Source organism: Ranitomeya variabilis, chromosome 8 (genome assembly GCF_051348905.1).
Source record: "Ranitomeya variabilis isolate aRanVar5 chromosome 8, aRanVar5.hap1, whole genome shotgun sequence".
Classification (NCBI taxonomy): domain Eukaryota; kingdom Metazoa; phylum Chordata; class Amphibia; order Anura; family Dendrobatidae; genus Ranitomeya; species Ranitomeya variabilis.
This window is the reverse complement of record NC_135239.1, coordinates 180,167,413-180,180,851: the sequence shown is the minus strand read 5'-3', so window position 1 is coordinate 180,180,851 and position 13,439 is coordinate 180,167,413. Positions and strand designations below refer to the sequence as shown.

At 42.4% G+C, this 13,439-nt stretch overlaps 1 protein-coding gene and 1 long non-coding RNA gene across 2 annotated transcripts in view; one reads left to right on the top strand and one right to left on the bottom strand.

Moving 5' to 3' along the window:
* Positions 1-5,636, top strand: part of LOC143788107 (uncharacterized) — a 105,489-nt gene extending 99,853 nt beyond the window's left edge. The window contains exon 3 of the long non-coding RNA XR_013218560.1: positions 5,528-5,636. This is a non-coding gene — a long non-coding RNA (uncharacterized LOC143788107). The remainder of the gene's footprint in view (positions 1-5,527) is intronic.
* On the bottom strand, positions 5,491-10,822 carry LOC143788106 (protein kinase C theta type-like). The gene is made up of 8 exons (XM_077277494.1): positions 10,312-10,822; positions 9,751-10,028; positions 9,339-9,430; positions 9,167-9,229; positions 8,511-8,649; positions 7,799-7,990; positions 7,090-7,218; positions 5,491-6,531 (listed from the first exon to the last, which is right to left on the bottom strand). Exons 1-8 carry the CDS (start codon positions 10,763-10,765, stop codon positions 5,887-5,889), a joined length of 1,992 nt encoding a protein of 663 aa, XP_077133609.1. The 5' UTR covers positions 10,766-10,822; the 3' UTR covers positions 5,491-5,886.
* Between the last annotated feature and the right edge of the window lie 2,617 nt (positions 10,823-13,439).

Sequence of the window (13,439 nt, the reverse complement as noted above, 5' to 3'; positions counted from 1 at the left end):
CCCCATGTCCTCCCGCTGCAGAAGTGACTTAAACTGTAATTACATTTTATATCTGTTTTTATTTTTTCTGTCTATTTATGTTTGTTACTTTTTGCATCCCTAGACTTAATGGCTTTCCTGAGCTTGGTGCTTATGAGGTTTATGACCCAGCAGTATTTAAGGAGTGTGAGAGCTGGGATCAGGATGACGGTTCACCATATTAAGAAGCATCATTTGAAGTTTGTCTATGTGAAAATTAGAGGGAAGATTGAAAATTGGCATATAATCCCTCCGTAATTTATTATTATGTTTCTTTTGCATTTTGATTTCATTCACAATATAATGTATCACACATGTTGATTTGTTTACAACACATTATCTTTTGCATAGGTTGTAATTCTTTATTATAGAATATATTACGTAATGTCTCACATTTTTCGGCACTGTCACTTTTATTGTTTTTGTTTATTTCACATTATCAGTGACCCGTGTTGTTATCCAGAGACTCTCGCTCCCATTTTGTATGGTTGTATTCCATCAATGCAGCGCGCTGTGGCTGTGTGATCATATATGCATCATTTCTGATCACTTTTGGATTGTCAAGTTGCGGGTTATTACTAGTGAGGTACACTGTCTTTCTTACTATATCTTTACTATTCTTCTCCCTCTGTGCGCTGCTCGGTTCTCGATTGTGCGCGTGCGCTCCGTGACTGTGGGAGGCCCCATGTCTCTCCGGCTTCTGTGATCCGAGAGCGCATGTCCGTGACGTCATCGGGGGATTTCCCTCTGACGTGCGCTCCCGATGAATGCCGGGGAGCCGGGACTTTCCCGTAATAGGGTCGCGGTGCGCCTGCGCACTCTGTTAGGTGGGAGCTAGTGTAAACAGCGCAGGTCCGGAAGGTTAGGAATGGGTGGGCAGTGACGACTTCCTGTTACCCGTATCACAGCGCGGCTGCGCATTTGAAAAATGGATCCCTGAACCTCATTATAAAAGCGCCACGCTCTGCTAAGCCCCTTCATTCCCTCTTTGAAAAAGATACGCGAAACGCGCGTCAGGGGGTATTCGGTGCCCCAGGCAGAGTAATTACACCATCATGGGTAAGCAATCTCGCATTTAGTAGGCACAGTAATTTACTCTAAGCATGTTAGGAGTATGTCCACATGGACCTTCTAATCATATAATATAGTCACATCATGCTTTTTTGTGCTGAGACTGATGCTGATTTATGAGAAATACCCTGATGTGTCTTTTACCTTTTTCTTCTTTTGCCTGTGACCTGGATGTTCGTTACTAGGGTTTTTTCCTTTTATCTATGTACTACAACATGTTATGTGTTTCTTTTTAATATTGTTATAATAAAATTTATATTTTTATATTCTTTCATTTGGTATTTTTTCTTTTTCTATATATATATTCGTATAAAAACTCCTTTTTTTGTGGTTAAACCACGTAGTATATAGCAGCCCACGTAGTATATAGCAGCCCAGCCCACGTAGTATATAGCAGCCCAGCCCATGTAGTATATAGCAGCCCACGTAGTATATAGCAGCCCAGCCCACGTAGTATATAGCAGCGCAGCCCATGTAGTATATAGCAGCCCATGTAGTATATAGCAGCCCAGCCCACGTAGTATATAGCAGCCCAGCTCACGTAGTATATAGCAGCGCAGCCCATGTAGTATATAGCAGCCCACGTAGTATATAGCAGCCCAGCTCACATAGTATATAGCAGCGCAGCCCATGTAGTATATAGCAGCCCACGTAGTATATAGCAGCCCAGCCCACGTAGTATATAGCAGCGCAGCCCATGTAGTATATAGCAGCCCACGTAGTATATAGCAGCCCAGCCCATGTAGTATATAGCACAACCCAATCAGTATATAAGAGCCCATACCTTGTCCTCCCAGCCAAGCTCTGCATCCCCCCGGCCCCCGCAATCCTTTGTTCCAGGTGGCAGGTGCTGCACACTTCCTGTTTGGCGACGCTTGGCTCATTCTCCAGGCACTGGAAAGTCGGAAGTCACTCTGCTCTGCGTATCCATGGCGACGGATTGTGGGCGGCTCTCCAGCAGCTGCAAAAGTTCCAGAGCTCCATGCTGCCTCTGCCTCCTCTCTTCTAGCGTGCACCTCGGACCGCAGATGACTGCCTCAGGGGCCGCATGCGGGCAGCCTGCCCCTAACGCCGGCCCTAAATGGGCCCCCCTGTCTCGCCAGGGCCCGGGTATGCCGGGTGCTGACGCCGGCCCTGGCACCGAGTATATATATGAGATGTTATAGGTGCGTTCGCAGCCCGGGGTCCACCGGGCAGGAAAGAAGCCCACTGCTAGAGAAATGGCTGCCCTATATGGCGGTACAATGTCAGATTAGACGCACATTCCGTCACTCGGTCAGTATCAGCAAGAACCCTGTTGACTCACAGAGTCATGAAATAATTAGTGGGAATAATACCCTAACTAGGGTTGTGCTTTCTCTGGAACTCTTCTGTGCTAACCGCACACATGAAGGAACCAGATGCTAAGCCAAGCGACTAATTGCCCTCACTGACGCTAGCTGCCTGCCTATGTAATTCCCACAGCTAACGGACACTCTCCACGTGTAGCCTGAGTGGCAGAGTATTACTAGCGACAAGCACAAAGCACAAATGATACTAGCGCATGGCCATGCAGCCATGCAAACCTTTTATAGCTGCAGCAACTTCAGGACCTTCCTAGAGGACCAATAGGAGCTGCTACAGGACCTGAGTGTGTGACCCCCAACCTCCAATGAAAGGTCTTCCCTTGGGCATGCTCAGAAGGGAAAAAGCAGGACTTAGTCCCAGAGACGTCTGCTCGCCGCTGACCAGTACTGGCTACAAAGGCTGAGCCTGAAGGAGCAGCCATAACCAAGCACAGAGTATCTGCCTGAGCCAGACGCTGGGACCGACGTCTCCGCTGAGCAGACTTCACTGCGGCTGGAGAAGAATGGGAGACCGCTGCGAAGGTGGTTCGAGATTCCCCTTGTGCAGTGGTGGGAACTCGACACCTAACATAAGGTTTACTGAAACTATGCCTGTGGTGGTTTGATCTAAATCCTTGTGGCTTTTATTTTCTAGGGGTTTATGGCCCCTCGTCTGATGACTCCATGATATCTCAGTTTCATCCAACCTTGAAAAGTGGCCACTTGAAGGTGTGGGTAGTGTAAATCACTATATAAGACCAGAGAAACATGACTAAGACAGATGCTAAAACTGGGGTACCTGTACGTGTACAGTGTGTTAATACCTGCATAATTAGGAACGCCCATGCAGTGTAGGTAATCTCCCAGGGGTTCTCTGTCTTGGTGTTGCTTCTCTGATATTCCAGACGGATGATGTTTAAAAGCCTCTTGGTGATGATCTAAGTATACAGTATGTAGTTAATCTTCATATATACGTAATCACTATATTTATTTAATCCTTATATGTACTTATTAACCTTTGCATGTTAACATATACAAAAGTGTATGCAATCACACTATTCAATCATCCTATTCCTTGAATTTTGTAGTTTGCAATAAAATTGCGTTGCATTGCAAGTATTAGCCTTTTTTCAAGCTGTATCTGAACCTTAGTGTTAAAAACATGGCAAATAAAATTGCCAAATTCTCCTGTAAATAATTCTGCAAAGAGGGTACCATCATACCATTAAATAATATGAGTGGATTTTCATGGGCCCATCCAGTATGTGGGTTCCAAGGCGTAATGGGATGCATATGACTGACTATGCAGCAGGGCTGGCCTTGCTGCCAATGTGTAAAACAAAGGAGTATAGTAGTACAAAATGCATACTGTGAAGTGGATTTTCATGGGCCCATCCAGTATGTGGGTTCCAAGGCGTAATGGGGTGCATATGACTATGCAGCAGGGCTGGCCTTGCTGCCAATGTGTAAAACAAAGGAGTACCGGAGTACAAAATGCATATTGTGAAGTGGATTTTCATGGGCCCAACCTGTATGTGGGTTCCAAGGTGTAATTGGGTGCATATGACTATGCAGCAGGACAGGCCTTGAATTCAATGCAACAATTTTTCAGGAGTCCCCCCTGGACATCTTGTGATAGGGGTATTGTGGTGCGTCACAATTCTTGGCAGCCCATCCGCTCACAGCCTAGGCTACAATAGATTAGTAGACCCACTGTTTCATAATGGCCGTTTAAGAAGATTAAAGCCGCCTGATGCACCAGTAAAAATAGGCTCTGTGACTCTAAGAGTTCCACCTTTGTAAATGAAACAAGATGGGTCTGCTTATCTGTCACACACCACATGGCCAGCAGGAGGTGATAAATGTTACAATGACATTTCCCAGTGAATGCATTTGTAGTGGTTGAAAGCAATGTTAAAGTTGAAAAACGCTTCAAAAACGCAGCGTCTGAACTAAGCCTAAGTGGGGGAGGAAATTTTGGGATGTACCTTGACATATTTCCAAGCAAAACCCGTTTTGGTTTCGTTTTAATGTGTTTTTTGTGGCACCGGGAAAAATGGCATGAATCTCGGAAAAAATTGATTAAAGCTGTGAATTAGGAGTCAGCAATGCTTCCAGGGGCGATCCCCATGATGTTCCTGTGTCAATTGAGCAGTGTTTCCATCATTTTCAGACGTTTTTAGACCTTAAAAAGACCACCGGGGGGGATCACGGTAAAATTACTCGGGTCTCCCATCGGGACTTACATTGGGCTCGTTGTTCTGGTCGAGTACCCGAGTATTCCAATCTGCTCGACTCGAGCAACGAGCACCAGGGCATTTTAGTGCTCGCTCATCACTATTTGTTAGGCATCTTTTTGAAAAGCCTTGACATTTTTGCAGGAAGAAAAATTGCCTGCCACTGGCACTTGACCCCTTGACAAATGTTATTCTGCTTATTGCATGTGATCATGTTGCACTAATTATTGCTGAGTTGTGTTGCATTCTGCATTGACTGATATATGCCTGGAATGTTATTGGCATCACTAAATGTGTGGTATCTAGTGTTGAGCATTCCGATACCGCAAGTATCGGGTATCGGCCGATACTTGCGGTATCGGAATTCCGATACCGAGTTCCGATACTTTTGTGGTATCGGGAATCGGAATCGGAAGTTCCCAGTGTATGGTTCCCAGGGTCTGAAGGAGAGGAAACTCTCCTTCAGGCCCTGGGATCCATATTCATGTAAAAAATAAAGAATTAAAATAAAAAATATTGATATACTCACCCTCTGACGCGCCCTGGTTGTAACCGGCAGCTTCCGTTTCTAAGAATGAGCAGTTTAGGACCCTCGATGACGTCGCGGCTTCTGATTGGTCGCGTGCCGCTCATGTGACCGCTCATGCGACCAATCACAGGCCGCGACGTCATCTCAGGCCCTAAACTCCTAGGGCCTGCGATGACGTCGCGGCCTGTGATTGGTGAATCAGTGAATTCTTACAGGTGTGTAATGTGTGTCCTGACACTGTGCAGTGTTACCACCTTTCTATATGTCACATACTGGTGATAAATACAGAAATACACGAGATACAGGATGATGATGTTCAATAATTAATTATTTTATTTTTTTCCTAGAAGTATGTTTTGAGTTGTGGGAGGAAACCGGAGTACCCGGGGAAAACCCACACAGACACGGGGAGAACATACAAACTCTGTGCAGATGGTGTCCCAGATTTACACCGAGGAGCACTGCGCTGCTCGCCAACAGTGCTAATCACTGTGCCACCGTGCTGTCCTGTAGTCTGACGGTCCTACATCTCCAAGCAGCATGCCAGCCAGGTGAGTTATGGGGCAGCAATAGAGAATGCAGGACACTATGGTCTCTGATATGTAGATGGAAGAGCTTGGGGTGGGATTCCAACAGACCCCACCTGTTTCTTCAGACCACACCCAGGTCCACGCCTCCCTGACCCAGTAGTCAGGTATTAGGGGGACTATGCTATATTGCAATTGCTGTTATTTATGTGGCTTTTAATGTTCTTCCACATGTTTCTGATATAGGAGAAGCCACGGAACAGCCACTTGTCCTCCGGGGTTCTAGGTGGTTTCTGAGCTTCAATGCCAGTAATGTTCTTACAGCTGTTGCTGATAGCGGAGAAGCCACAGATCAGCCGCTGGTCCTTCGGAGTTATAGGTGGTTCTTGAGCTTCAGTGCCAGTAATGTTCTTCCAGCTGTTGCTGATAGCGGAGAAGCCACAGATCAGCTGCTGGTCCTCCGGGGTTATAGGTGGTTTCTGAGCTTCAGTGCCAGTAATGTTCTTCCAGCTGTTGCTGATAGAGGAGAAGCCACAGATCAGCCGCTGGTCCTCCGGGGTTATAGGTGGTTTCTGAGCTTCAGTGCCAGTAATGTTCTTCCAGCTGTTGCTGATAGAGGAGAAGCCACAGATCAGCCGCTGGTCCTCCAGGGTTATAGGTGGTTTCTGAGCTTCAGTGCCAGTAATGTTCTTCCACCTGTTACTGATATAGGAGAAGCCACAGAACAGCCGTTGCTCCTCCAGGGTTATAGGTGGTTTCTGAGCTTCAATGCCAGACATCACTTGGTGCAATTCAATTTGTTTGCTGGTTTTCAAAACTCGGATCTATAGAAGAAAGACAAATCAGTCTGGTTAATTCATTAGGTATTTAATTATATCCGTCCCCTCCTGAGGGCACCTGTACAGATTGTGGATGAGCCGTGGTAACTGTGTGCAGATTACCGCTAATCGCCATGATGCATCGTTACCTGCAGCTTGAGAACAAGTCAACTACTGGTGCTGCCTGGCAATCTGCGGTATCCACATCTGCTACAACTGCACCATAAAGCTGTGTTCACACATTTTCTTCCAAAAATGGGAAGAGCAATATGGTTCTTTGCAAAAAAAAATCCACAGTGTGAACACAGCCTAACGGATCCAAGTTATTCACTAAGTGGCCTTCTGAAGAATTGGGGACAATAATTACACTTTTGAGAAATATGTAAAAGCCTGTCCATCCTGCCCCATACTGTAATTCCACCCATTTACCAGCAGGGGAGGATAAACACATTCTGGCCTACACTATGTAGGATTGTTACTCATTTTTTGAGTATTTCTTACACATATTATCACATTACACAGACGAGGAGGTGACATTATAATAAAATAATGCTGTGCACTTACAGGTTTCATTGTAAATGGTGGACGTGACCTTTCCGTCTCTAATTCCTCCCAGTTTATAGGTGAGAAGAATGGATGTCCTTTTAAATTGCTGCAAAAATCCTGCCTCTTCTCTGGCGATTTACACAAGAGCTGCAAATAAATAAGAACCATTATTATATCACAAGTAATAATAGAAATAATCTCAGAAAAAACAGCAGTTACAGAATTGATTTCTCATTTTCTTATAGAAAGATGAATTTATTAAAACAGCCATTGCTAGGAACAAATGCGATAGGACAGGATAAGATAGGATAGTACAGGACAGGATGGTACAGGATAGTACAGGACAGGATAGGACAGGATAGGATAGGACAAGATAGGACAGGATAGGATAGGACAGGATAAGACTGGAAAGTACAGGACAGGATGGTACAGGATAGGCCATCAGTAGTCGATCAGTCAGGGACCGATACGCAATAATCCTGATGATTAGCTGTGTGGAGAGGTTTTGGTGAGCGCCGCAGCCTCTTTATTGTATAAACTGGCCTGTAGATAAGAACGCTGTACATATAGGAGAGGCTGTCCCGGGGCTCCAGCATTGTCCCAATTCCTTCTATTGGATAAAGCTGAAATACCCAACACAGTGGTGATGAAATGTACGGTGTATTAACAAAACTCATGACTGGTCTATCCTTCCTATGTCTCCAGGTATAATTGTCTATTTACTCACTCTCGCTATGATATTCCTGAGCTGAGAATCCATGGTGTTCGGATAGCAAGGTTCATCACATGTCACTGAACGGGCAAGCCTTCGAGTACAGTAACCATAGTTAAACGGGAAAAATCCTGTGGCCATTTGGTAGATTATGATCCCAAAAGCGAACAGGTCGACAGAGTAATTAAAGGGCTGTCGACGAACCATCTGTGGAAACATAAGATTAGAAGAGTAAGTTAGTACATTGTCCATCCTGGGAGACAGAAAACAACCATGGTACATGTTTACTGGTAGTGTTTTTCCACACCTAAGCCCCCATACATAATACATGTCAGCCAAAAGATCATTTGGATGATAGCTACCTCTCCCATGCAAGGAACTCACAGTTCGGCCAAGAACTTCTATGTTCTCTATTAGAGAAACTCTACCAGACTCCAAAAAATAAAGGATTGATCATTGGAAATCCAATGTGCTAGATCCTTCTCCTCCTGGATATAGAGTCTAGAGGCCCCAGTACACATTAGAATGTTGGCTGATCCCTCTGATATTGGCCGGTTCAGCTGACTTTAGTCTAATATGTATGGGGGCCCTTACACAGTCTATCTATTAGTTAGCGTTAGTAAATGTGGGCCGCTGTGGTGATAGATCTGTGATTCCACAAGCTCCACATTAAGTGAGAATTGCAGGTGGATAATAAAGTATGAGATATTAGTAGTCACATAGTCACCTCAGGAGCCATATAGCCAGGAGTGCCGTAAAATTCACTGATCTTCTGAGAGCCAAATACATTCATAGCAGCAAGGCCGAAATCAGCAATCTTAGCGTGTCCATCGCCGTCCAGAAGAATGTTGTCTGGTTTTAAATCCCTTAAAAAAGAAAGAAAAATAGTTCTGTGAATCAGACATAGATGAGCTGTAGTGCTGGGGTTACTGTGGGGGCTTCACAGGACCACTCACTAAACACTGGGGGCAGATTCACTAATCCTATCTTGTGTAGACATATACCAGGCTGTCTGAAAACGCTCCAAATTCATCACAGTGACTGTTTGACAAATTAGGAGCATCTTCAGAGACTTTTGTCCGATGTTACACCACTATTGTTTTCATTACTTACAGCCAATAATTTTCACAAAAATCTGGTTACAGTTTAGTTGCACGTTGTGACATTGTAAGCCACATGGATTCCTATCAAACTATTCCCATTACCATAAAAGCCTTGTCCCTTCTTCGAGTGAACCCCCAAAAGTGTCTAAAACACTTAATAAATGTGGTACACGTCATGTTCACCAGATTATTGTCACAAATAACACCACAATTCTGGCACATTTAACTATTTCCCATAGTAAATCTTTCCCTACGTATAAAAAAAGAAATGGCTTATTACCGGTGAATAATCCCCCGACTGTGGAGAAACTGTATTCCACTCAAGATTTCTGCTGCAAGGAACCTAATAAGGAAGAAAAAAAATCCTATCAGCATTAATTGTTCTACTGAACCACTAATAACTATGAGGGGAGACAGCGGCCACAGAAATCACAGAGCGGCTGTTCTCTTACCTGGTCGTGCAGACATTCAGGGGGGCTCTGAATTTGATAAATGCAGTCAACGTTCCACCACTCAGATATTCCATGGCATAAAATGCATAGTCCTGTGCGAGAGGAGGGAAGATGATTGTAAATAATGCAGATTTTATCCATCCTGATAACATTTACTATGGTTCTGGGACCTTTACTGTATGTTCAGAAGACATGTCTCCTTGTCTGCACACAATAGAGAGGTGTCCAGGGTGAAAACTAAGTCAAAATCCTCTAATGATAGCCACCAGTAATGGCGCCCAGGGCATACAGGCACACAGAGTATGCAGCAGGGCTATTCATTTGAACAGGCAAAGATTGAATTTACAATCTAATGGAAGCAACTGGACATGATGGGGAGAAAGGAATTTTTAGAAAGTGAGGAGTCTCTTACCGCTGTCTGGAAGGTCCCATAGGCATGTGTGAAGAATCTGCTGCCTTCAGTGATTTCCAGGACCTCTCTCTCTAAGCGGATGGTGTGTTTAGCGTTCTCCAACAATTCCCTCTTCTTGACCATCTTGACAGCCAGCTGAAGTCCGCTGGGTTGATGTGTCGCCAGCATCACCCTGCCAAAACTGCCTTCTCCAAGCTTCCTGGTAAAGATGAAACTCTCCAGGGAAAGACAGGCAGCCACTTGCTCTGAAGGGCTGGTGGTCTGAGCACCAATTACACCTAGAAAACAAAACAGATATAAGAACCAACAATTAATCTTACAGTCACACTCACATATAATGCTTCAATAAATTGGCAATTTTTTTCAATCTATCATGAACTTTGAACCCAGATGAACCTGGTTACCACCATGTTCTGGCTGGAGAGCCCCAAGTATAGAAGGTGGAGAGCTCTGTTGTACATGGAAAGATGTACAGGATAAGATTATGTAATTAGCTTCCATTTTGTAAAACTGTATATAAAAGATGGATGTGGCCTGTGACTAAATGACTATAGACTTTACCTTCTGGAGCTTGATCGATGGATTTGTCAGTCTGACGTCTTCTCTTTGTGGTGGTCTCAGTGTCAGATGTCCTCTTTCTCTTAAGTTGTTCTCTACAACTTTGATTTTCAGCGCTCTCATGATGTAGGTGAGAGCTCCTGGTTTTAGCTGATCCGCTAAACCTTATTTCAGAGGTAACATCCTTTCCACTCACAGATTCCACCATTCTTCCTCTCTTATTTGGGTTTGCATCTCCCTTCTCAGGAGATGTGTTCCCTCTTTTTATCCCCTTTTTAAGGGTCTTCATCTCTGGTAGATATCCAGAAGATGTTGTACAGGGATCATCTGTTTTCTCAACAGGTACGTCCTGTACAATGTCCTGAAAAGTTTCTCCTCTCTGAGAAAAACTCTCTTCCGTGCATCTCTTTTTAGCACTCTTCTTATTCTTTTCACCACACTTCCTTTTTCGTCCCATGATAAGTTAATATCAATAATAACGAATTTATTAAGTGCGCAAAAGTCGTCTTCACTCTCCAACAGTTGAAGGTAAAGTAAGAAAAGTGACTTTGGAATCCTTAACCTAATAGTCACCTAGTATTGTGACATCATCGCCATTGTGACATCATCAGCCAGAGTGTAAGCGATGATGTCATCTGTTGCTGCAGGACCATGTTTGACATAATCAGATGACCTAGTATAAGAAAAGTTTCGCTTTTCATAATAACAAAGATAGTATTTTTTTATATCCTATTCAAGGACCCTAAATATTTTGCATCTAACTCATTCAAATATTCAAAAAAACTTTAAACACTTAGAAAAAAAAAGCAAGAACTGATGCAGCAACAAATACAAAGGTTAAGAAACAAAGAAATAAGGAAAAATATTTCTTTATTCAATATACAAAATTGCTGGACATGATCTCATTAAAATAATATATGAAGAAAAACATATTAAAATAACAATCGGAGACTCAGGTCTCCAGAGTACCAAAAATATTAGACAGGTGTTTTTTATGTTATGGCTGATGGGTTCAAATCTGCAGTGATGCACATGAATGAAAATAGGAACAAATCCTTATATTTCACATTGTGCCCCCGCCGCCTCCATCCCACAGCCCTGTGTGGTGTAGAGGCCACAGTGACATTTTATCTACATACAAGAGTATATAAAATCTCCACATTCTCCAGTGGTTTTTATACTCAGTGGCATTTTGTCCACAGTGATATTATTCCCTGCAGGAGCCATAGGATGACGTAGTTGCATGACTTTATCTCTCTATGGATGTAATGTTACTGTATTATTACTGCGAGGAAAAAAGTGAAAAGAAACTGTCCGGTGCTAGGAATCACTTTTCTGCCATTAGGAGAGTGGCTGTGTCATGTATATAATGGATCTCTCAGGATATAAGACCATAAGGGCGGTGCTGGACACTGTATAAGGTGTAGTCCACATACCGGATCTTCAGAGAGAAGAGTGTCAGTCACCCTGGAAGTAAAATGTACTTAAACTTCATTGCTGTGCAGCGGTAGATGGGACGTGCATGCACATAACATTAAAAGGCAACCGCCGTTTCGCACTGTGACTGACGCTTCATCTGGCCCGACTCTATCATGACGTCAATATAAATTGTGCAATTGCCCCTTCTGTAATTTCCTTTTGGTGTGGAATCTTCTAACCAGGTGGATTTCCTATCACTAAAGCGGCTCCTCACTGAAATATCTTTCTTTATTGCGATTGCATTACAGGCCACTACTCTAAAATCTGGATAATTTTCAATTATATGACAGGTATTTTTGTATAAATGGCTGATTTTATAGCTGCATGTAAAGGACTGTGTTTAAAAGAAAAGCAAAAGCGATTTCCTATTCTTTTTTCTTCTTTCATCTTTAGAATATGGAAGGCCAGTGTCATGTCGTGTCTTCAGAGCTTCTGTGAGTTCATGTTTTGGGTACCCTCTTTTTGTTAATCTTTCTTTTAAATCCATGACCTGTTTCATGAAGTTCTCTATAATATTATTTGTACATCGTATTCGCAAGAATTGACTGTGTGGATTGGATTTTGTTCATGTGGAGGATGGGCATATTCATGATGCAAGAAAGTAGTTTTCTGTAGTTTTTAGTGATAATTTAATTGTTAATTATACAGACTGAAATGTCTAAGAATTCTATGATGATATCATTAACCTTTCTAGTGATTTTCATATTAATTGTTTTCACTTATTTAAATCATTAAAATTGAAATACAATTCTTTTCAAAAAATGGCCATAATAGGTTGATGTAATACATGTGACAGGGAACCTATCGCCGTGCCAATCTCCTGATGATGTCTTTCATCATTGAATTTAAAAGCATTACCAATAAATATGAAATATAATGCTTCGCTAATAAATTCTATTTATTCCAAGAATTTTAAGATGGTGCATAAAAGTTATTTTGATAACACCCAAAGTATCAGCAAAATATCTAACTTCTTCTCGATATTGTCCTGGATCACTGGATAAGCTTATTATATGCTAAGTTCACACAAGTGTAAATCTGAAGAGTGTCTCTTAGTGTAATAACTCTGGAACGCTTCAACCTATCCCATTGATTCTGAGAACGTTTTTTCATGACACAATGCACTTCCTGTTAGTGGTATATTTTGGTTGATATGATTTGCATATATTTATGAAAATATTAAAATTTGGACAAAAAATTAGAAAATGTCACAATTTTCAAACTTTAAATGTTTTCGCCCTTTAAATCAGCCAGATACCCACACAAAATTATTAATAATTAACATTTCCCATATGTCTGCTTTACATCTGCATCATTTTTTAAACATATTTTTTTTTGTTAAGATCATAGATGAGTTAAAAGTTTAGCAGCAATTTCTTATTTTTTCAACAGAATTGCAAAACCTATCTCCTTATTGACCTATTCATATTTATATGGATTTTGAGGGAATCTCCCCAAAGGTGAGGACATTTTAAAAACTGCACCCATCAAACGCTTCAAAACTGTTGTTAGGAACTTTACAAAAAAAAAATTCAGGTGCTACACATGAATTATTGGAAAGTGGAATGAAAAAAAATAATTGAAATGCTACCTCTAAAATCTTACTTTAGCCCCAGTTTTTTCATTTTTGCAAGAGGTAATACAAAAAATTG

Coding starts and splice junctions, on each gene's coding strand:
- LOC143788106 (XM_077277494.1), bottom strand. CDS start 10,765: ATGGGACGAAAAAGGAAGTGTGGTGAAAAGAATAAGAAGAGTGCTAAA. Junction 10,029..10,311: donor CATCGATCAAGCTCCAGAAG/GTAAAGTCTATA, acceptor TTTGTTTTCTAG/GTGTAATTGGTGCTCAGACC. Junction 8,650..9,166: donor AGTCGGGGGATTATTCACCG/GTAATAAGCCAT, acceptor TTCTTTTTTAAG/GGATTTAAAACCAGACAACA.